The sequence below is a fragment of the Bombus bifarius genome, unplaced genomic scaffold (genome assembly GCF_011952205.1).
Source record: "Bombus bifarius isolate JDL3187 unplaced genomic scaffold, Bbif_JDL3187 scf7180000007970, whole genome shotgun sequence".
NCBI classification, from domain to species: Eukaryota; Metazoa; Arthropoda; class Insecta; order Hymenoptera; family Apidae; genus Bombus; species Bombus bifarius.
This window is the reverse complement of record NW_022884356.1, coordinates 3,522,277-3,548,501: the sequence shown is the minus strand read 5'-3', so window position 1 is coordinate 3,548,501 and position 26,225 is coordinate 3,522,277. Positions and strand designations below refer to the sequence as shown.

Below are 26,225 nucleotides of genomic sequence, written 5' to 3'. Positions count from 1 at the left end.
GTTGAATCAATCACACGAATCATTTGAATTGAAATCACAGAAATCAGTCCATTCCAACTGAATGACGTAGTAAACATTAATACAAGTGTCTGAATTAAAATTAAAATTGTTTATACTCCATTTATGAATAGGAGATATAGAAAATTAATGAAACGATCAAAATGAGTTGTAATCGGTAATTTATTTTATTTACATTACCGACTCGTATTCGTTCTTCTATGTTTATAGAACGAAATAAGAAGAATAATTTGTGACGACTAAAGACTATTATTCATACGAAACGTAATACGAATTCATCGAAACGAAATAGAAGACACGTTTTACGATTGATTCGGCACCAGCTAAACCGTCAGTCGTGATTAAAATCTTTTATCGCTGAACGATTGTATCAACGGGACAATCACACTTGATGAAAAACCTTTGTTTCTTTATTTAGATGAACGACAGTGTCAATCCAGCTTCCGTGAAAACTTGGTAAAAATCCTACGGTAGACGATGTCTATTCGCAAACAATAAGTCTTTATTGCAGTCCAGTATTTTCAGATAAAGAAATCGCCGTGAACAACAATGAAAATTTATTTCGCGTAACGATCATTTCCTTATGAATTTAGAATTTTCTCAAATTTATTTTTTATTACGGAATACGAATCAACGATTCGTATATTTTTCTTCTTTATCGTATCGTCAAAATATAATTTCTATCTATTCGTTTGCTTTATTTTCCAGTAGCAATGACAAGATAAACTTCCCTTTTACAATTTTACAATCTTGCACTAAATAATCTGAATAACTCGTGACTCGTGACATGTGCAATTCTTGTAATATGAATTTCATCGTGCGAGAGAACCCCAATTCTCCTATTCAATGAGAAATTATAAAATTGTAGAAATTATTTGAACAAAAATTTAAGGCTAGACCACGGATATTTCTACCAATTCACATTTTTACAAATATAATACGAAAAATGAAACCTACATAGGTGATTCTTTCACTCGCTGAAAATATTACAACATTACATACTAACGCTTTGAACATTTTATTTAAATGCATAAAAATCCGCAGTCTGTTTCTAACTCACGACTTCGACGATCAACCATTATTATTAGTCATTAAATAATCGCGCAATATCTTTCATTGCTTTACGAAATACAATCGTATATCGCGAACACGCGAATTTCGCGTGAAACTAATACGAGAACAAGCTGAGGCAAGAAAGAAAAAAAAGTCAACCCGTCCCCATGATTAATCAATTCGCCACAAAACCGTGCACGGGCTAATAAACAATATCATCGGTTTCGATTCTCTTTCGCACCGCGGCTGACTGGAATTCTTTATCGGTGGGCAAACGATGTCTGCCTACCAACAATCGATCGCACGCAACACCATCACAAGGTTTATTAATAACGCGCCTGGAACGGTGAGCCGACTGAATAATCGAGCATTATAGACGCGGTGATGCAGTTATGACCGGGACGGGGTTTATTGTTTTCTCGTGTCGCGATCGAAGGTCATAATGAACGTATCGGAACAGAGGCCGATCTGGGGTGGCCGGGAAACGCGGCAACATCTAATTACACGTCGCTCGCAACACCTCTAACCCGTTGCCCGTTTAAAACCTTTTGACGCGTCGCTTTATAGATCCATCGGGGACCGTTTTATCGCCGTTCAAGGTTTCGTCGATTCGACGATGTATAATTTATGCAGCGACACGTGATTTTATGCCACGGAATATCTCGTTTGTTCGTGTTGATAGGTTCGCGAGGATGAGTTAGAGTTGACGTAAATGGAGAAATTGAAATAGTAAATGATCGAAGCGTGGAGAATGAAAATTTCCAACAAGGAGCGTGTATTTCGATATTTACATAGAGAAAATCACGATGGTGTTCCAACGGTTTATTGAAATTTTCTAACGAACGTATTATTACGCGCGGTAGAAATAACTAAATAACGTAAGTGTAAAGACATAGATTGCCAACAAACAAGGCATATTTTGACACGTCGTGTTTCGAAACTTTCCTTGCCAATAATGAGACTCGGCTATCTCGTGCAAGATGGCAAATATAAATACAAGAACTTCGTGTATCGAAAGAAATATCCAATAAATATTGACCCTTGAAAGACGAAACACTTTATTTCGATCTACAGTGTCTGTACATAGCTTGTGATAAATTATCTTTTAACCGATAAAAATGTCGTACACGATCGCTGTAAGGAAAGTCCATTAAACTAAATTCTATCTTTTATTCAAACATCGTCCATCCGATTGCAAATACAAGTGCGATATGCCAGGAAATTTCGAACAGTGGAATATTGCGACATAAGTAGGAACAGAAACGACGAATTAATATTCCGGCGGGAGCGAATGACTACCTTTTCGACTGAACATGAATCAGGATTCAACGTCGACGCCGCTAAGAATTTACGCCGTGTTAAGCGCAGATCGAGCGTCAAGGAAGTTAAACGAGTTGAATAAACGGCTCATTATAGAAACGAACGCGAATTGCCGCGATTCTTGCATTAACGTCGCATTCCTGTTTTCCCTCGAACGACACAGGCGTCCATCGTACTTAACAGATTACTGACAAACGAGGAAAAACGAGGTAACCGGGTAGAAAGCAGCCGACGCGTTGTTCGTGCCTAACTTGACACGCGTTAATTAACAATTCTGTCTGATGCACGCTTGTGTACGTTGCTTCGACTGAAACGAATCGCCAGCAACACTCGACGAGTTCGATTACGAACGAACACGTGCAACTTTGACTTTTGACAATTTACATTAGAGAAATTTTGACTTTTGACAATTTACATTAGAGAAATTCGAAAATTGAAGCGAGTTGGAGGGTGAACGTAAAACTGTATGAAAATTTGTTCCTTGCTACGCTGCCATTCTTAGTTAAAATGTTCTATTCTATGAAGAAAACTTAAGTTTTACCATTTTCTTCGTGCAATTTTTATTCTTCTTTATTTCATTTAAGATATATTTAGTCGTTGTTTGTGTAATATAATATAACTTTACTCGAAAGTAAATAAAAACAGGCAACGCGATAAATACTTTAATTATCTCGAAAGATGAAAAAACGTTTGATAAGACATTTTAATTACGTAATTATTCTATGTACCGTTCTACCACATCTTGTATAAATCTTGCATCGTAAAAAGCAGCATTCTATTTCGATTAGAAATCTTTATGGCGAATTAAAAAGAAATGTATTTTTATGCAGAGAAAAGAAATTGTTCGCATTCCTTGTAACGTGCAAAGGTTCGGAATTAAGAGGTTTTCTAATTAGACTAACAACGTGCATTTCGATCACAGATAAAATTCCATATTCCTCGTTCGTTGCTCGTATCGTTGAACCGCGATATCTGTTGCTCCGTATAAGCGAGTTGCTCGAAGTGGACTCGATACTTCAAAGACAAGTATCGACACGAATATGCATGTCACGATTACGGCATTCGCCGATGTATTTCCATATCCGACGGCTGTTCAAGGTTGCCGTTTGAATCGCCGTCCGATATCTGGTCGAGCTCAGTTAGAAAATACCTCGTGCATCGTCCTTCTCCTCTTTTCACTTGTCTTTCAGTTCAGCTAGATAGCCAAATGAACCGACGTAAATCACCGTCTAGCTAGTTAATTGAGCCTGTTCAAAACCAGTTTTACGGCCGAGTATACGTACTTCCGTTGTTAAACGTCTCATGCGCGAGCAAAATTATTCGCGAATCGAGTCACGATTTTCCACTCTACTCTTTTGTCTTTGCCTATTTTCACGTGGATGCTGCTGTTTTTAAGGATTTAATCGCACAATATGAAAGTTCTAGCGTATAAATTGCGGTATAGAGTATTATCGAGGGCGGTTTGACTCGAGCCTGTTGCGAATCTCGATCTTTTATATTTCGATCTTGTCCTCGTTTCTAGGAGGAAAAAAAGGAAAATAAAAAAGACGGAATTTTTAACGTTTCTAACGTCTAAAGAATATTTAACGTAAAATCGAGACGAGAAATTACGCATAGCCGTGACAATTCGTTCATATTTTGCTCAAACTCGAGATATTGTGAAATATTCAAAAATTACATTTGAATTGAAAAAACGATAGACAGAACATAGTGGTGAGGTTTAACGTTATGTATCCGACGATATAGTTGGGATTTCTTAATCGCATATATTTTTCTTTCGTCCATTGCCGCACTTTTGTATCCCTTATTTTCGAATATATTTCTCTATCAAATACACTTAACTCTCTGTCACGTTTCGTATTTCACAGACAAAGTGTTTAACGCTAAAACGATTATTAAGACATTACTCCAGCGAGCAAATAAGTAGTAATTATTGTAAGTAGTTGCGGTTAAAGCGTAATTATAGTTGTTCGATTATTGCAGTCTAGAACACAACGATATAAAGGATGGTATTAAATTAGTGGTTAATAGTATATCTCGAAGCGAGTTTCAATTGCCCATTAAATTCTACTTCTTTAAAAGCAGAAGCACCGTAATTTTCTTCGTATAAAATATAATATTCCTTTGTTATAACAAAACGAGTTACGTCTTATTTATCTTAAATATGAAACGACATGATTACAGTTCAAGCAAATGAACAAGACGAGTAAACAAAAGTCAACTAAAAATCGATGAATATCGAGTCAATTTTTGATTTCTGTCGTAAGTTCATATTCAATTGATATTCTCAGCAATACATTTCTATACTCTGACATATGAAACCCATGTATACTTTTCTCTTTGCTTTTCTTCTTTTTTTTTTTTTTTTTAATAAGTGGAAGCTATATTTTCGTAGAATATCACGCCACTAATAACGAGTTAAAATTTATTTACAAATCGTAGATCGCTTAGAACTAAATTTTAGGAACTACAAGACAAATTACTTAGCTTCGCACAAACAATTTTACCTGCTACTCGTCACTAGACTGCGGATATTTATACAAATTTCTATCTTTACGAATATAATTAAAAGCTTGTTTCTGCATCTCCATATTTGCTGTAAACGCGCAACAACCGGCAATCTACTTATCAGCCTGGACTAAAACGTCTTGCAACCGGCAGAAAAAATTCCACGAGCCTCGAAACATTCCTGGAAATCGCGACATGGTTGATCGACGCTCGTTGGTCCCACATTCGCTGCCAGTTCGCTGTTCCACGCTCGTTTCAGTGAAGTCGAGGCACAGTCCCGCGTGCAACGCGAGACACGTGCGTTTGACAATGTTTCGCCAAACCACGAACATTCCCCAGGTGCATTGAAGGCCGCAAATGGTCGAAGGGCCGTCGACCATTCGGCCAAAGGAGCACAGCGTTCGGTCGCTAGGTACACGAGGGTGGCTCCGATGTTAATTGAAATCATTGAAATCGTAAAACAGGCCGGCTGAAAGGGTGCTTGCTCTTTCACCCCGTGGTAATTCCACGAGGCGTCAAGCGGACCGGCAAAACGTTTGTCGCATCTCGCCACGTTCGTCCGCTTTAATAAAGGCAAAACGTCGCGCGCAGACACGAGAATTTCCGCAAGGGAACGAACGAGGAGAAACGCGAATCCTCCGCGTGACGGGAGAACTCGCGTGAAAACGCTATTTCTGCCGGTGAATCGAACGGGTAATGGGAAATTTTGTTTCGTTCGGGTCGACCGTGAAGGAGGTATGAGGTTTGGGGTTGATGATTTGCGGCAGCTTGGGCAAATGCAGCTGGTATCGACACTGATTGAGTGTGATTCTTGAATGAAACGGATGGAGAAGAACGGCTGGAGTGCAACGTTTCTGAATCGGCGAGTAACCACGACTTTTTCAAAGAACGGAAAATTATTGCGGTATACGAAATACGATTGAGGAAAATAAAGTTGCGTACTGTTTGAAAGAGGGTGCTGTTAATGGAAAATAAATATGCGATGGGAAGACGAAGATGGAAAAGTGATTTAAACGTAATCAGATTGTTCTGTGTCGGTTTTAAATTTGCACTAAAAATGTAGATACCGCGCAATCTCGAAATGCCACGCGATCATGATAAAAATTGTATAATAAATTCGCTATGAATACATTTTGCGGTCTTGTGTAAGAGATGTTCTGATTCGGTCGAATATTACACAAACGGTAATGTTCTGCAATTTAGTTAAATGCGGCAAAAGAATAGGACAATGCAGTGTACAAAATAGGCGTTTCAAGAATTTTAAATATTGCCGAAATTATCCATATGATTAATAAAAGCACGTGTTGCCATCTATACAGATTTGCTTGAAACTATATAACGTACATATATCAATTCTAAAAAAAATTAGGGCTCTTTCTTACCGATCGAAAGCTCCGGTAAGAAACTTCTCGAGAAAATAAATAAAATACATAATTTTAAAAGCTAGTCGTGGTAAGTCATAAACAAATCCTAATATATATAATTGAAGCATTTAAACATTAATATTAATAAGAATTTGTTATAACATTTACCATCAGATGATATTACCGATTCACAACACAGTAGTCAACATCAGTCGATAACGGAAGACGAGGAAATCTTACTTATCGGAAGAAGATAACCAGTTCCCTACGTTACCTTATAAAATATTTGCTTACACGATGAAATCGTAGAAAGAAAAACCAATAACACGAATTAAATTATATTTCAAGCACTTTTATATACAATACAAAATATGCGCATGAAATATAGCTATTTTTTTGTCTGTCACATGTATGTCACAAAGTAGAATCATAGCACACGAAATGCTATATTAAACTTTATCATCCACTTTCTTCGATCATTTGTTCTATTAATCCTTCTTCTTTTTCCAATTTTTCGAACTTTTTTAGTTCCTCCAATTTCCTTTTCTTTTTCAAAGTTCTTTGGTGTTTTGTACTTCCCATATGAATGTTCCACTGATGATCTCCAATAAATATCCTGTCGCAGATCTGTCAAGAGGAAACGCAACCTTATAATTGTTTGCAATCCAACAATAACCATATATCGACGATCGATGATTAAAGATATAAGAAAAAATTTTACTCTGCAATAATGTCTTTCCTCGTTGCTGCTGTCGGTAAATTTTTCGTTTTCCACCGTCTCGTTCAGAGGTTTCTGTACAGGTTTCTCCCCTCTAAGCACAGCTTCGATTATTGCCACAGCTGGTTCGTACACACAACTGTTCCACTGATCCAGATTAGTGCAATCTAATGTATAAATTGGCGGTACCTGCAATCGTTCAATTAATCAGAATTCAAAAATTCCGTCAAACTTAATAAATATGTTACGATACATAAACACATAAAGAACGTTATATTGTCTTTATAATAAGATATTTATACAGTTGAATCATACCTGTCTATCACTGCGACGAAGTAAACGATTTCGGATCCATCTTTCTTGCCTCCTCGCGTACCTTTTCGTAACCATTTTTAGGTCATCGATACCCTTTTGTAGTAATTCCTGACCCTTTAAACAAAACATTCCTCTCTATACATCGATATAACATGACTCGTGGAAATATAATATAAATTTTATATCGGCTCTCTATTAATCTTTCCCATTCAAACAACCGATGCGTCAGATCCAAAAAGAAACCGTCATCGTCGTCGTACATCTTCCCAATTTCTTCGTCTTCCAAACGATATCGGTAATAATAACAAGAGAAAAGAGTTTAAAAAAGCTCTTCAAACATCTCTCTACTGCTCTTCGATCATTCGTAACTGTTCTTCCACAACTCACGCCACTAATCTCGCAACTTCAAACGCATATGGTAAGATAGGATTATTCGACTCCAGCTAAGTAATTTGTCTTGCAATTCGCCAATTCGTCATGCTCCTACTGTCGTCCTCAATGGGACTGTTCTATCTAGTACTTTGTCATTTTTCAACATATGCAACGATCCTACCTTGCTACGTGTATACGTACATGAAAAGTCTGTCGAAAGACTCACGCGCAAAAACGCTCAAAGGAAGACGATGGAATGTAAAAAAGAAAGAGAGAATGGATGCTCCACTCTTGGAACCGCAACATCCAACAAGAACATCGAGCATCCCCTTGAAGGCCTCTCCCTTCGATTCCATTTCTCTCTTTCTTCCTTTCTCTAAAAGATATAAAACGTCTGGTTCGTGTAACAACGACGCGCAGCCACGACGAAGAAAACGTGACGACGTTGCAGTTCGCCGCTCCTGCTTACCTTTTTCTCTTGCTTCTCATCCTCGGGCAACACGAGGTAAGCGTGAAACTCCTTGAAGCCGATGCTCTGAAAGATGCCCTTCGTGTAATCGGCTGACCTGGAATGTAAACACTCGCCGAATCGTGTCTGCTCTCGCACAACCTCTCTCTCCACCTCTTCCCATTCTCCGGGAGCTTCTCCGTGTCTCACCTGTGCGTTTATGCCTCATTTTCCCCTTACTTTTCTCTTTTATTGCTAATTAACACTTGGTGACCAGCGAGCTCGCAGATCGTTCGATAAGCATCGTTCTGGCTAAATTACGATCTTCGTCGGTCGCGCGTGCGCGAGTTAAGATACGCTTTTTACCGAACGTTTTTGCAGTTTCCATAATTTCAACGAATTAAGCATACCTTACAAGATATAGATATACAATTTCAACTTCAAACGAAATCGCGTATCCTAATAAATCTCGGCACTGTTTAGCGTCTAACGTTGTCAGTGGATTCCGGGTATGAACCGTATCAAACAGGGAAGAAATTCCCAGACGTTTCGCCAACTTCGCAGTTAGAGTTTCATAGTAAGGTTCGAAGGACGCGCTGATACCGTTGCGCGTCTGGAAAAATACTTTTAGCCGTTTAATAGCGTTAGATCTAATAAACCAGATTGCCAAAGCATCAAGAACTCTCATTAGCAGTATCTACGCAATTTTATCTACGTAATTTCTATACAATAAAATGATCATCATTACCATTATCTCGATCGTTGATATATCGAGCGTCACCCGAGTTCTTTACACTTTGCCCTTGTTGGAAACCGCAACAGATTCAAACATACTACACGCCGTAACATTTAATTTTTCCAAAATATTATATTATATTTGCACGCTTGTTTCTCTGACAATATCATGTAAATTATTCACATCGTTGAAGATTTTCTAAGCCAAAAGATTTCCTTTTCCATGAAATTAATAAAAAAAATTAATAAAAAGTCTAACGAAACATAGGTCACCGATGACCACCGTGGCAGTCAGCCACGCGTTAATTAGTAACATCATCGTTTCAAATTGTTAATATCGAATTGTTATTTTCAAAAGACATTTGCGGAGGCCTTGGTTCCATCGTCTTTAAATGTCGTCTGACAAGCACGTTCTCGGGTCAGGTTCTCGAGTGGCGATCGTGTCTCGGTTAGCGAAAGACTGCATTTTGCGGGCTAGCGGTCTTATCATGGGTGGATACTGTGGATAGCGATAGCGGGCGAGGCGAGGCCTAGCTTACGTGGCGGGAAAAGTCGAAGCCGTGGCCACGGTTCACTTGCTGGCACACGTGTCAATGCCAAATATGTGGCTGCGAGTAGTGCAAGTAGAAATCAGAATCTAACGGTGATGTGGGTGTGCATGTGCACGCGCACGTATCACGTGAATGGTGTTACGGGTATCAGCAGACAATTACGACAGAAACTTCATTTCGAACATCTTATTTCTGGTTAAGAACGATCGAGAATAGATTTAGCTACGATTTAGGCTTTACGTAACAGCAAATTTTCAACCTCAAGTGGATTATGTCGCTTATATGGCTGACTAGGATGATCTATATCACTTGGATCGCTTTCGATCGGCCGCTTTGTAGTCGTAGTTTGTTGAGAAATTAACAATCGTTTTCCAATTGATCGACGACGTTTTTCAATTTTAGTTGAAATATATCGAACGTTAAGAACGTAGAGTTACCGATTTATATGGAGTAGCGTTTTATTCGCTACACGAGTCGCTCAGAAATTATAATAATTAATTCTATATATCGACAAATATATAGAGAGAAAAGCAACGATCTTTATAAACGTTATCTATTTTAAATCATCTTGGAAATTAGGATTGTTCGTGTCATTTCGTTTGAATATAACATTTAGGGAGTTAACGATGCAAGGATATATTGTTCTTTTCCATTTTTACTACGTACGTTTCAGCATCGACTGCTAAAGTCACTTGCCGGGTATATCGCTGTTTCGTCATCAATATTTAACAGACAGTCCACGAAATTTGTATTTTTAGACGACCATCGGGAAGCACATTAACATCATTTTTTATTACGATAGCACACAATGTGTCGAAATACGTCGAAAATACGATACATCGGCACCTTCTTTGACACTAGAAATACGGAACCATTGTACATTACAAACGAAAATTAATGATTCCATTAGATAACTAAGATAAAAAGTTAATATTTTCTCAAAAGTCATTTTTCTTCGAAACTCTCGATGTCAGTTATATTTTTGCCCACTATATGGAAACATCTAACTACTCTTTCTAAAATTCTATAATAACCTTCCATTATACACACACTTTATACTTTTCGCTCCGCACATCTATAACTTATTGTATAATTTATTTGCAAGAAAATATTAGTCAGATATATATATCTCCATTTGCAAAATAAATGAATGAAATGAACTATTTCCAACTGAATAAAGAGATAATACTTGGACATAGCAATTAGAAGTATCGTATATAGAAAATATCGATCTGATAAATAATCAAATTAAAATAATACAATGCTGATCAAATTTTGTTCACAGTGGTTAAAATGATCTAAGGATATAATGATATTTGAGATAATTAAAACGAAACAGACGAAAGAATATACAACAAAGATTATAATTCACGAATAAAAAAGAACATGCATATATTTGTTGATTAGGAACTGGCTTTTTAATACACAATTCGAATTTATAGCGTGCTGATTCCATAAAATGACGATAAGTGCTATGTCTTGCCATTAAGATACCATTAATTTGTACGTCTTGATAAAATTCACATATCATTATTGAAAATGAATAAAGTATTCAGATACTTATGAGTAGTCATTGATAATTAAAAATTTGAGATCACATTTCCTGAATGTTCTTCTAATTTTGTTGTCAATACAAAATTAATGCCGTACCTATCGATAACAATTGTCGTTTCTTTGATAAATCTTGCTAAAGCAGCAACTTTGAAAATAATAGAATCTTACTATCTTTGAAATTCCAGGCATCTATGAAACGCGAAGCGATACCAAACTTTTAGTCGGCGCACAGACATACGATGAACTTTTTTCTCGTACAAACTTCCGTCTAACCTTTTTGAAGTATCCTGTATAAAAATGTTTCATACATAAGCTTTTTGCGAAATCCTTTCGAAACGCCCCATGTACAAACATTCCTCGTATAGAAAATTTCTGCCCATCTATCTTTTCGAAACATACCGTATCGTAAAACTACACGGTGGTCGGTATCTTTCGCCAGGCATCGTAAATCTGTTCAAATTAATGCAAATTGACTAACCCTACGACATTTCGATACTTAATACATCAACTTAACAGACCGTTTTAGATCCCTGTTAAATGTATTTGCAGAGAGCTCGTTAACGTCTTTTTTTCGTTTCTTGCCCCACCGTATCAAAGATCACGCTAATTTTCCACGATACCGAAATGCCACGATACCACGGTACCGATTGCCGTTCTTAACCAGCGCGACACCGTTTTATCTAAAAATTTCACATTTATCGTTTTCGAGAGAATCGTTATTAACGAACCGATAATATCGATAACATTGATATTCGCGTTAGATACACGACCCAAATTAATCAGAGATGCGCCAACATTCTTGCATCGGTTCACGATAATTCCGGTGCCAATAGCAGGTGTGTAGCGATAATGACAACAGCCACGTACGGTGATAGTAGTGGCAAAAGTAATTAAGATAACGACGAGTGACAGTAATCATTATCGCGAATACATAAATGCTTTGAACTATTTTTGCTACTCGTTGCCAGGCAGACGTATCATTTACTTTTACACGCACCCGAGGTTATCAGGTTCGGAAGAGATACATAATATACGCTACCAGTTGATAAGTATTTAGACACCTGGTGTAATTTCACCAATTTTATATTCCTCATACAATGACTATTAATATTCGGATACCACAAAGATGCCTCTATATATTTGTTGACGATAATGCTATTGAATTAACTGCTTCTTAATATATTTGAACGCTTTTTGTAGTTGGCGGAAAAATAGATGTTATTCGTTTAATTTACATGGCATAATAAGCGATGAATTCAATAATGGTCAAATTTACAATCGCAAGTGAATTTGAACAATGAGCAATTTACATTAATTTTATATACGAGATACGTGTATAATATAAATTTATATTAATAAGAATATTAATAGGAGTCACTAGATGGAAATGATCTTTAAATAGAAATTATGCTTTCATGAGCTCTTCATATTTTCGAGATTGCAATAAAGAAACGTTTCTAAATGTTCACTTTAGTATGCTATTAATATTGGATATTATCTCACAATGTGATTAGCGAAAGTTGATAAGCTGAGAATATTCAACATGTTGCGTATACGACAAGGTATATTTCTTTCTCTTGTCAAACTCTACCGACTGGATAGAAATTGTCAGTCGACTAATGGCTACAGATTTGGTCGGGAAATTTTTTACATCGATGCTAATGAACTTTATACGTGTCATTTCACACTATTTCGTAATGCATATCGTTTTGCAACTCTGTTACATTTTGTGTAACCGTATGACATCGATGTTATATCCTCTAATATCCCGCAGTTACAATATGCAAAGTATTTTCAAATTTTTATATTCGGATAATTGAAAATTTGTAATTTTGAATATTTCAGACCTCGGAAGTTCGGAAGTTAGAATATCTGAAAGCTTTAAAATCTTAAAGTTTGAAGTTTAAATATTTAAAGATTTGGAAGTTTGGAATATTAAAAATTTAGAAAACTTACACCCAAGTTATTTAACTTGTAAGAATAACTTAATAAATAAATCTCAATGTTCGTTAAACATTCTCCAACGCTTCCTAGAAGTATTAAAAACCGATAAAACAAGAGTTTATAAAAACCATGATAACATCAAGGAATTATAAGACAGTGATCGATTCATGGAACATGATAACAACACGTTTCAAGAAACACGTGAAAAGAAAGAAGGTCAAATGTTGCTCGGGAGCTGGTTATTTTCCGGTTTTTCCATGATTTGCAATGAATGGAATTTGCAAGAAACTGACTTGATTGATCATGAAAATTCCGAACTCATCGCGGGATCCTCCATTCTTCGCGTGTCATGCATTATCAATATCTTATCGCGATTAACAGAATCATAATTAACGAATCCATTCATAATGAGCGAAAGATTTTTAATTTGCATATAAATACGAGTTACGTGGCATTGAGGAATAATTGAACGATCGGATTCGCGAGAAATATTGTAACGCTATAGGTATTCTAGACTTATTTCCTCGTATATGGAAAACAGCGAATACAACGAAATAGGAGTTTTAAGAATGCATCGAGGAAAAGATATAGTATATAATTTTAAATACTCCAACACACGGTATAAATAGATATGTATTTCGTATCGTAATTTAATATTACCGATACAGATATAAACAATAATTTCTCTTAGTTAAATAAACGTTCTATGAAAAAGTTTCCTAAAGAAATCCAAAATTCTAAGCCGATTTTTTTTTTTGTCAAACTTTTGAATTTTATGCGATGCGATAAGATCTGTCAATCTAATTCTAAAGAAAAAGGATCTATCAAAAAGAAAAAAGAAAGAAAAAATTCATGAAGCTATCTCTAAATTAAACGACCTTTTTATGCTATTTTTAACTGTGTCAAAAAACCATCTGTGCTTATACACATTTAAATGAAAGAACAAACTGTATAAACACCGGTGCAATTACCACAACATCCAAATGAAGCATTTATTCGAGTATCTGATATTGAGGATAGAACCAACAAAATTCGACAAAGATTAGCATATGAATAAAACAATGGACAGATCAGGGGATCGAAAATTTAATAACATACACGGTTTATTTAGCGTCATGAAAGTTTCGTGTAATTAACCGATCTCGTCGCTCCCGTATCGGTACACTGTATTAATCACACCTGCCTTCTGAAACTTTGATGTTTCAGGCAGTGACGTCACATCCGGCAGAAGCCGAGCAGGCAAAGCCGGTGAACAGGAGCATTTGCATAATACGAGACATGCTACTTGCAGAAATGTGCGAGTATCGAGCTATGTAAGTAGGAGCGAAACCGTGAAAGAAGGTTATAAGACGTGGAGAAAAAGAAGAGCCGATAATTGTACGAGATATAATCATCGTGAAAATATTTTGACGTGGGCTTGTTTCTTCGTTACACGTAGCGAAATATAATGAACTTGTTCCTTGTTACGCGCGTAAAATTATTGTCAAGCGCGTGGGCCATGAAGAAATTTATAGCACGTGACTTTTACACGATATCATTACTGTTTCCCCTCTCTTTTCTTCATTCTTATTTAAATATTATTTTCAATATATATTTAAATACATATGTAGGATAATAAAACATTTTTATCAACCTTCGGAATATTCTGCGCACGATTCTCTCCTCGTTTCTCTCTTTTATAAATCATATGAATTTTACATGATATTATTACAGTGTTCTCTCTTCTCCGCTATTTAAATGATAGCGATTCTGACTCGTCAGAATACTCTACAACTTGTCCTCTTTTTGTAGATGACTAGAATTTTTAATGTTAACAATGTCGTAACAGAAGACTGATCAATTGTATATTATACCAGGATAATCCGATATTTTTATTTGATAAATCTCCATTCATAATTGTCGGTCTTCGTCATAAACATCTGTTGGTCTCGTGCAGAGCCTTTAACCTCAGAACTCTTAATCTCGTCCAAAATTCGCGATGCTTGACCTGGGTTACTAGAAGAATAATCGTACACCACTGAAAATTTAAATCGAATATCAAATGTAAAAACTGTAATTTCTACTAAATCTTCTTTTATCTAGTCCTCCCCTGCGGATTAGAACAGAAAAAAGAAAAAAGTTTCCATCCCTTGCATCGTACGTTAAACCAATTTGCGGCCTGGAAGACGCTAAATTTCTCGTAGACTGTTCTGATAGTCCAGTTAACAAATTAAAAAATATCGTTCTGTCTTACAAGATTATGGTGTTCATCTTTGAAAGCTTGTTTTACCTGCAAACGTACGTAGCTTTCCCTTATCAACTATCGAAAAACAATCATTATCATCCCTTGTATCATATATCTACGTATATACCGTACACTAAAGCTCATGCTACCTAGAAGATGCTAACCTTCTCGTAGACTGCTCTGGTAGTCCCGTTCCCATGAACTCCTTCCAGACGTCAATGTAATTCAGTTGGAACCCCCTGACTGGCTGCAGGTTGCGTACCGCGCATTGCACGTGCCGTAGCGAAGCCGACTGCAAATTGGCCTGACGGCGTAATTTGCATAGCTGCTGGTGCAGCGGCGCGATGCGCCGTTCACTCAGGCGATCCGCACGCATGTATACGATAGCGAGCGGCGATAATTAACGATAATTGTCAGCGAAAGGAATTAAAGCGTCGCGTCGAACGACCGGAAAGTCAGGGATTTTGTCGGTTGATGGGACGCGACGGGCAAACACGGATCAGAATGGGGGAAAGGGGGACGTGAAAGGGGTAAGCGTTCGCTGGGGAAATGGTGTACGTAATAAAGAGGGCGCTGAAACAGAAAGAGGAGATAATTCAACAAGAAGGGTGTGTGCGTGGAAAAGTGGGTAATGAAAGGCTGGCAAAAGGGTGAGAATGGAAGAGGCGAGAGCAAAGGAAGAAGGTGTGTTAATGTGTCATAGAGGGAGAAAGAGAGAGAGAGATTAAATGAGGGTGAATTCGAACGAGAAGAAAGGATAGAGAAAAAAAGAAGAGTTGCGTGTGTATAAGGGTGGGAAGAAATTGTCCTCTTTGGAGCAGGAAGTGGAAAATCCATTAGCACCGGCAAATTAACTGGTGAATTTCCTCGGTTCTATAGAAACTGTGCCGCCAAAATGATACGAACGAAAAATATTAATTTTTGGACGAGAACTCGCGAGATCATTGAATCTCGGAATTCTGAATCTGAATACGGAATTTCGCGTTGTTTATAAACGACAGTTACGCGTTTTGACGTTGTACACAGTCTCAACAAGGATTCAATTTACAACATTCTCAACAAGTCATCAAATTCCACGAGAATCAGGTAGCAGACATAAAACGCTTCGCTTATCGTCGCCTCTGTTTGCCTCTTTTACACGAATGCAAGGTCCAGTGGTGACGCTGTCAAGATTTATTTTTTTAATCATTTGCGATGTTTGGCACGCGTCGTTTCATGTACAATGAATTTACCCGCTAAGAGAACAGGGGAATATCCATAATTTTTTATATAAAATGGCATACGATCTTTTTTATGTTTTTTTTAATAAACTTAATATTTACCGGAAAGATTTTATTTTTCCATGATTAAAGAGTTATAAAAAATAGTACTTTTGTAAAGATAATGTTTAAAAAGATATATGACTTAAAAAGAGAAGTCGGAATTGATATTTAGAGTGATTTTGTAGGAAACGAAAATTTGCCGACTACATTCATGAATATCGGTAGCAAAAGTCAAGGTGTTGAACTAGTATGTTTTACTAATAACATATAGAAACAATGGAATTATACTTTGACTTAGTACAAGCACACATATTAAATTTCAGAATAACGTAGCTTTCTTTCGATTTAGAATCGTATTCTTGAATCCAATAAACTCGTAGACAAATAATACCATTCTAAAATACTAGCAGATTCGAATTTAGCACGAAAACTATAACTACTTCCCAATCCTTGAACTCGTGCTCAGCTTATGTAATGCTTACAATTTTAATTCTAATCGTATAATAGTACTACGCTTTAAATAAACATTAGAGGAACGAAACCTTGTTTTCCTCCATATAGTGTTAAAATACAGCTGATATTTGTGACATTTTATCGAATTCTTTGCATTCCCTGTGTCAGTGTCACTCGATAACCAGAAGGTGGATAGTTCTGCATACGCAAATACTTTTCAGGTGAAACGTATTAAATTATGTTGTACCTTCTTAACCAGTATCTCTTCTCGACTTTTTTCTCTCGCTGAATATTATGATGAGTAGTACACTTTGAATATTTCGTATGCTTTAACGTATTGTGTGCGGTTTTGTATCTTTAAATTTCCCAAAAATGCATAAATTTTCGCAATCTGATCATAAGCGTTAGCGTACGCAAATAGAAGCTTGTGTCTCTTATGTTACAAGCTAGTATTACAAATACTCAATTCATTGAAATACTCAATTGATTGAAAATTGTTGATTTTAATTTTAGCGTTATAAATGCCAGATTCCTCTTTTAATTTACAATGCTACAGACATAATTCTTGATTTCCGATTCATTTTACCAAATTTTCTAGAAAAGCTAGATGACTCGTGCAGCTACATTAATTTTATCGCTACTATCTTTCCACAAAAGAAGAGTAAATATAGAAATATAAATTACATGTCTTGAATTTGCATCATATAATTCTAAATGCCAACTAGAAAGTCTACTATATTTTTTAAATGATGTAGAATGCTAAAAATGTGCATAGAGTTCAAATGATAAATAATATAAAAACAAGACTAACAGAAATGCATTTTTTGTTCATCGTCTGCTACTTTAGTTTCTCTAATTTTTTAATATTATCTTAGAAGCATTCAAAAAAGCTTCTGAATAATTAACGTATCAATTAACGTCGTTCAATGCTAGTTCTAATGAGCGAAATCCTCAAAAGAGGAACACGCTAACAGAACTATCAAATTAACGATAAACGAATAAAGATCTTAGCGTATTCTGAAAAGATAATGCAAACTTTAAACTCGATATTCCACTTGTCAAATACCGCGGATGCTTTTCGAATATCAATTCGTATTGTTGAATAATTAATACAGTTTTTGCAAGGTCGTAAGTAATTAAGAGGAATACATTTAAACCTCATAATTTTTGCTAATACGTTATACCAGCTTTATTTATTCGACATGTAACAGCTTTTAAGTAACATCTCTTCACCTTCTGTTACCGTATGTAGAAAAAAATGTCATTTCTTATTTTTATGAGTATATATTAGCATATATTTCGAATTTTGAAACACATTCGCTCCTATTTTCGATTAATTTCACCGTGGTATTCGGCAAATCACAAAAACCATTCGCATAACAATATTGTATCGTCTTTCAAACATACAGTGATGCGCAAAAGTTTCCGATCAGATAGATCTCTCGCTTTATATTCCGAAAGTGATATCTAAAATAATCCTAGCTACATAGAATGAAGCCAGTGAAAGAAAACAGTACAACAAAATAGACACTGTTATAAAATTACATAATCTTAATTATTTAAAATTCTTAAAAATATCATTTTTTGATCGTAAAGCGAAGAATCTTTCTTATCCAAAACTTTTACACTTCATTGTAGACAATAAGATACGTATATATTCGTACGAGAACAAGAAAATGAAATCTTCTGTATTATAACATTCGAATATCAGTTTAATTCGAATAAAAATGCGCTGTTGTAAAAAGATCTGTTCTTACGTTTGAAACTCAATTAAAACCCAGGGGATCTCTTTGAAAAAAGCCGTCGAACCGCGAAAGGCGTTTGAGAATCGCTGCGTCGAATCAGCTCGGAACTTCCCAGATATCAAGAGATAAGGCGATTATCATTCAGTCGAGCCAGTATAATTCTTTCTTTCTTTTTCTTTTTTCGTTGTTCTATCGCGCGCGGTGCTCGTACACTGCCACGAAGGCCGGTATGTACTTACTTTTCCTCACGACTGGCTACTTCCTTTATTTTCTCTCGGGCATCCGGTCGACGCGCTCGCGATTTCCGGAAGCGAGTAAGGCGAGAGCCGTGCACCGCCAGACTTCATTCACAAAGGCTCTAGCGTGTCTCGTACGAATCACGTGCTCGCTATGCACACGTGATTCGTGAATTTCGAGCAGCGTGAAATACGCGTGCATCTCGAGACTACTCTCGATTCACAGACGATATTATTCTTTCCGTTACGATGGAGTTGAGCAAAGAAGATGGAAGACTCCATCATGATGGGACGATGGAAGCCACTATGGAGATGTTTCAAAGATGATATCGCTTAGAAAAATGGTGGTCTAAAATAGCTTTTCTTGCTTGGTTTTTTCTTTGATGAAGCGTAATTGACGAGTACGAGAGTTAATGAGTTGTTAAGGAGTGTATGCACGGGCAGATTGGGTTCTGGATGAAAAGTGTGGGGAACTAACAATAATTAATGGATCCTATGTGAATTTTTAAATTGCTTTGGGAACTTTCTGGCATCTGTATTTGATGAATAAAACCTTTGGAAATTTCCTAACGGGAAATGAAGCGTACAAAAATGTGCAAACTAGTAAGAGGTTAGTGCTTCAAAGAGCATTTGCTACCTTCTTATGTGTTTAGCAGACTATAACATTAAACTATCTATTAAACAACTTGATACGATAGTACATTTTAAAACGAAATACACAACTCGTTTGTGCATGGAACATTTAGTAATTTTACTTTTCTAAGTTGTTTAACAATTTGAGAACGTTCGAAAGTCGCTAAACCACACGCAACCCCTTCAACGGCCCATTAAACAAACAACCTAAATTTTTAAACAGAAGTAATATCATTTGAAAATTCGAAACTTTTAATTAATCTGCTGCTTTAACGAGGGAAGCAGGCTTCGGTTGGGGAGAAAATTTTCAAGCGAACGGACTCGTCGAACGGTCTGGCGAGCATGGATCGGGGACTCAACGAAAACAGGAGAAAAACGAAGAATAAATCCTTGAACCGGCAGACCGGGATCGCGTGATATAAAGCACTTACTGATATAACTCGTGCACTTACGTGTTGGATTTAATCCGTTGCTCGTTGTATCTCTGATGAAAGTCAAGCAGTTCCTGCACCAGACCGGTCTCAACCATGGCGTCGACCCTGCTGTCCAATCGTTCCTCGAGGACTTTCTGCAACAATTTCGGAGAAACGGTTCTCGAATTAATTGACCGCAATTCAACAGCGTGTCATCTATATTAAGAAATGGCCACATTTATCGGCTACTTTCCAATTATTTCCAACTTGTATATTTCTTTTATTCGTTTCTACGTTTTCTACTTAACGTATTTCATTAATTTATCCTCGATAAGATTTCCTATTTGATCGATGTTGACGATCGTTATTTGCTTCTAGGAAGACGACATCCTGAAGAACATCGTTATTTTGTAATATTTTAACGATCGATTGTACGACTATAGATGAGTAACCTGTTCAAAGAAAAGAGTTGGATACTTTTTTTATGAAAGGATATTAAAGAGTACTAAATGATTTTGTATTTTACGATGTCGCTCTAAAAATGAAACGATAGCTCATTGTAGGACTCGTCAAGTGTACGTAAACTTCGATAATTCTCGACTGAATAGAAGTAGTAAAAGAATGTAGAATAAAATTTCTCCCTTTATATCACTCGTTCTAGGGGAAATAAGTTTAAACGTGCTTAGTTTACGAATTAGGTCGGTATAGATGGCGTGTACGCGATAAATTTTCCAATCCGATTTTTGCGAAAATGAAGCATGGTGCAAAACGTTTCATTATATTTTCGATTTAAATTTTTTACGTGGAATGATTCCTCTTTGAGATATATCTTGCATAAACTCTTTGTCGTTCAGCATATTTAAAAATAAATGAAGTCGTATAAAATATACATTATACGTTTATTCATATTTCTAAAATAATTTTTAAAAACCGAATATATTCATCGTATATATTTCTACACTTATTGGTTTGATACTAAAAAGATCCGTACAAAGATAAAAACCTTGATTTCACAAAAATGAAACACCTTTCTCTTCCGACTTGACAGTTTAACAAGCAAGCACGATCACATTTTAAAACACCAACGTATCCAACGCTTTCGTATAAATGTCACATTTTACACCCACGAATGCATCGGTGGCAATCGAATCTGTCAGAAGAAGCATCGTAGGTGTTCAGTTCCTTTGGAAACGTTTTCTACTTAGTTTCACACTTTCCAAATAGCCTTATCACGTGATCTCTTTGTAAAACTCAGTTTTCCTCTTTTTATCGATCTCCTAAAGGACTATTTTTTTCTTTCAAAAGATGTACTTTTTTGATAAATATGCAAATATAATTCCGAATCATAATTGAAAATTTAAAAAATTTAGAATCATACAAATTCAGGATATAAGACATCCAAAGTGGAAAAAAATTCAAAATTATAACCCACACATACCTCCACGTCAAATTAAAATATCTTTGAAATTCAATTTAGATTCGCGTCATTTCCATTGAGGAAACCGTCACCGTGACTTGTTAAGGAGCAATTTGATATCAATGAAGCGCTTGGGTTAGTTCGAAGGCTAACTCGTGTTATTAGGAAAAGGAAAGGATAGACATCGTGGCCTTCGACAGGTTTTCAAATTGATCCTATCTCTTTCTCTCTTTCTCCTTCTCGTTCTTTCCTATTTGATATGTACTCGCTAACTGCTAAAACGCGTTAGATAAGGTGTGTGTCCTCGAAATCCTGTTCGTGCAAAATCTACGACTAGTAAGGTATGCCATATCGATGGCGATAAACCATTTCGACGTGACTCGTTTCTCGACGTGTATCGCGTTAAAAGCGCTACGAAAAAAAGGAAAGGCGTCATTCATAAAAATATTCGACGGAGCTAAAATACGTCACACACTGCAGAGGCATCGGTGAAATTAATCGTTAGATGGTTCGGGGACCACCAACAAATTTTTCCCTTCGTGTAACACTTTTATCAACATTTGACCTCAATTTGTTTAATAAAAATACTTTCGGTAATATTTTTGAATATTTTATATGGTGAAATTTACCAAATTCTTTTAAAATGATAAAAGGGAATATTTGCCGTAAAAATTTTCCACGATTACCTTCAGAATTCGGGAAGAGAAAAATTTTAGCTACTTTTGCGTATAATATTCTGAGTTTATAAAAATACTTGCTTGATTAAGCTTCTGCACAAGGCATCCTAGATTATAAATCAATAATTTCCTAAATTGTATTCAACCGCTGAAATTATGCATTTTTTTGCATTAAGGAGGATATAATAATGAAAAATTTATAGCTCTAGTATACCTTTTCTCATTATCATATTAAATACTAATTGCTTTTTAGTAACAAAAACAACTATTTAAAAAAACTGTAAAAAGATATATATATATATACGTGTCTCAACTTTTATCTATGTATACTTAAATAGGTATATTTACACGACACAAGGTTTTAAAAATTTAAATGTCTACCAGAGAGAGTATACTCTTTTAACTTTACTTGTACCTTAATCTCGAGTATTAACTTCTTACAGTCGTAACCTGAGCGAGGAGCTGACGTCTACTTTCGGTAACGATCCTTTTCTCAAAAAATGCTTGATTTCGCTAATTAACAGATATTTCGCGAGCCTTTAATATTAAATGCCACTCCGCGTAGTCGATCGTTTCATCACGTTTCACGATCGTTCGGACAGCAATTAAAAATGTTTTATCGGAACGAAGATAAAGTTAATAAAAAAAAAGGGGGGCTAAAAAAGTATCGTATTTGCAAGTCGTAAATCGATATGACGGAATCGTCCTCGGACAGTTATAAATAATTTTATGACGTTATCTCAGTCTACCTTAAAACACGTCGAATATTTGATCAACCCGACCGGTCGCCGATTTCCCCTTTACTAAATATATATATAGTTTCGAAAGGCACACCGCTAAGGCGTCGATTAGAAATTCCGATAAAACAAGCAAAGCGAATTCGTACAAACGTTAGAAGGTATATAACAAGACGGACACGTTTTCACGAAACAGTTACACGAGACCGTGGAAAGTGTATGCCCCGAAAATTAGCACAGTCTTGTCGAAAGTAAACACATCTTTGGAAGCCATTTTTTCTCTGCGCGCCTTTCATTAGGCATAGAAAAAGATATTGTGTTTTCTGTACACTGTACGTCTATTCGAATATTTCTTTAATATTCGATTGAAATGTATCTAATTGAGAAACCTTCTGAAAAAGCATTTCGTACGAAATAACGGTGAAATCGGAGTCGATTCAGCAAATCTTCCCTCTTCGTCGTAAAAATCCATCCCTTCATCTTTTTCCTTTTATCCTTTCCTTCTTTTTTGAATTTCGTTTTTAATGGAAGACCACCTACATTGCGCGATGGTCATTAACATTTCGTTGAAACGACAAGGTTCGATAATCAGATAAATACAGTGAATGTCAAATCGAGGTGGCTATTAATATCTTACTAAGAGCAATGATAGGTCTAAGATCGATTTCATTTCTTTCGGCCATACCGCTCGCCATTCCAATATCGAATAGCGTGTAATAACGGTTTTTAGCCGTCGATGATAGCATAATACGCAATAGTATTGTAATTACAACAAACGCATTTCCACACGCGACATTTTACTGACACAAGGCGGAACGTTAAACACAGTTTAAATACGGTAAATAAATAAAACAGAATCGAGGATAACATTTATTTCAGCAATTTCTTCCGATTTATGTTAAATATTAAACGAATAATGAATTATATTTAAATGAATTATTAATTAAATATATCCTCAGGTGATTTACAAATTTCGTACTAATTTGCAATTCTACACGACCGATATGATTTTGCTTAATTGACTGAATAAATTAACGGTTTAATTTATTGTACTAATGATATAAAACATTAAGACAATATGGTAATAAAATTGAAAAAAAATTGTTTAAAACGGATAATATACAAAAATATTTCTTTTTAAATTCTAAATTCTATATAAAACGATATAAATTTAATAACATCAGAAGAAGGTAGAAAGAAACGAAAGCATAAGAAAATACGCCTCTTTAATCTGCAACGAACTTAAAAATATCCCAAATTGCAAAATTCGAAACTAAATGAGGAGAAATAGTAGAAAGGTAAAGAAGGGGAAAGCAAGTTTCTGTCCTAAAATGGCGGCAGTCGACAAGGCGTGCACGGGAAACGGCTCCTTGGACAGCGGCGAATCGTTCTCACGCTCGTTCACGGTTAAAACGCGACCTCCGCAACCCGTTTCGGGCCGCGTTCGCTTTAAATCGTATTTAAATGCCGACAGAGCTCGCGAGCTACACACGTGCGCCTCCACGGTTTCATTCATGGGCGGCTGCCGCGTCAATGACGCAAGATTCTCGCCAACTCGGACGAGTCGCTATTTGATGACCACACGGTACACGTATACGTGGGGCCAGACGTGGCTCGAACACGTTTCACTTATCGTATGGAACCGAACCAGCCTGTTTTCGTGACACCACGCTCCATGAGAAAGATGAGAAAGGGAAAAAGGAGAAATACAGGGGACGGAGACGCAGGAAGAGGACCAACGAACATGTTACGTGTAAGGGAGAAAGGATAGAGTGAAAGAGATACCAGGAGGAGGATGATAAGATGCTGTGCTACGAGCAACGATCGCGAGAAATATTCGTTCGTGATATATAAAATGGTAATGGCTACTTGTACGTTAATTTAATAGTTAATTTACTGCGTAGTAATTTACTGTCTTGATAAGTAACGGTTGTATATTAGGAATTTTAAATAAATAGTTTGGATAATTTTAGAAGTCGTAAGTGTAAATATGAATGTATTAACGGTAGCAGTAACATAACAGTTGTTACAACTGTATAAGCTTACTGACCAACCTACACGCGAGGATTAAAAAAAAAAAGAAAAAGAGCGTGTGCGAGGGGTAGAAGGTTACGCTTTCATGAAAATTTGTAGCTGCCCAAAAAATGTGACACTGATGTGTGTTAATAACGGTCAACTTGATGGATTTGATTCTCCTTCCGATCCTGCTGACTGCAGGGATTGGTAAATTGCCCCTTAGTGGATGATGGCTTAATCTCGCTTTATCGAAGGAAGTGAAAGCCGATTGTGCGATCTTGCATCGAATTCTGTCTAACTGTGAATAACGTACAGACTTTTCTACTTATGGGAATCGACAAATATCTATTAGTACTTCTAAAGCTGGAAGAATTATTCAAGTTAATTAGCTACTTTTTGAACATACGTATTTTGGGTGGATTTGGATTAAAAGTAAAATACAAATAGTCTAAAAGTTTGTACGCTAAGGTACATTATTTAAAAAGATCATTTCTAAGTATCTACTTCCAATATGCATTCTCACACATATATTCGGAAACATATTTTAATTTCAAGAAATGTTTATTTAATCCTTCAATTAAATAAGTATGTACATGATATTTCGAAATTGCCCGTTCACTCTTTTCCAACGAATCAAGTATATAGGGTATTTTATTTTCTACCTCTGAATGAATATTCAAATTCCAGCAACCTTGACTGTTACGTAAACGTGTAAATGCATGAAAAATTTCGTACGCTAATCGAATTAATATCCTTTTCTAACCTTCAGGATACGCTTTCTAACGTGAGATTATATAAATTAATACAAATGGTATAAATTTGAATATAACCTATCACATCGTTTTAAATAAGTAAACTTACACAAAATATAAAAAAGATACAATCGTCAAAACTAAATGATCTCAATAACAGACATTCGACAAAAAGAATTCTCACAACATCTCGGCCATTCTGTCGACACCTTCCAATACCGCAATTGAGGAAACGAAACCGCGAACCATCCACACGGTTTACTACACCGTGACCCTATAACACGGTTCTTAGTACCTCGTCCTTAAAATAATTCGAATAGGAAACGCCACTATGTCGAAATACTATGTCGTACAGTGGACAAAATTAAACAATCCGAATAGACAAATTTATCGCGCTATATTTTCGTGGATTTTCATATACATATCGTTTTAATTTTCCTATATATTTACAATTTTAGTAACTGATACAATGGGAACACACAAATATCTTAATATTTCATCAGTATTTAACAACTAGATATTCAAATAATTTTTTTATAGCAAGCTAATTACGACAGTCGTGTCTCATTATAGCATTAATAAAGTTTCAAGATATTTTATATAACATATACAATATTGACGTACGAGTGGATCGAGCATAACATTTTCTATAATAATAAAATTTTTTCTATAAAATAATAAATATTCAAATACTTTCATGAGCCAACATATGTCAAGTGTATGTCATGCGTATGAGTGAATATATAATAGTATCGTTTAT

The 26,225-nt window shown here is 36.0% G+C and overlaps 1 protein-coding gene across 3 annotated transcripts in view; it reads right to left on the bottom strand.

The window, feature by feature from the left end:
- Positions 1-6,669: 6,669 nt before the first annotated feature.
- The window catches only part of LOC117212308 (tRNA dimethylallyltransferase), a 117,049-nt gene continuing 97,493 nt past the window's right edge, over positions 6,670-26,225 (bottom strand). For all 3 annotated transcript variants that reach the window (XM_033457018.1, XM_033457008.1, XM_033457029.1), the window contains exons 5-9: positions 19,906-20,021; positions 8,138-8,234; positions 7,297-7,410; positions 6,985-7,170; positions 6,670-6,890 (exon numbers count right to left, since the gene is read on the bottom strand). In XM_033457018.1, the coding sequence (XP_033312909.1) occupies positions 6,723-6,890; positions 6,985-7,170; positions 7,297-7,410; positions 8,138-8,234; positions 19,906-20,021 (681 nt within the window). In that variant the 3' untranslated portion in view covers positions 6,670-6,722. The remainder of the gene's footprint in view (positions 6,891-6,984; positions 7,171-7,296; positions 7,411-8,137; positions 8,235-19,905; positions 20,022-26,225) is intronic.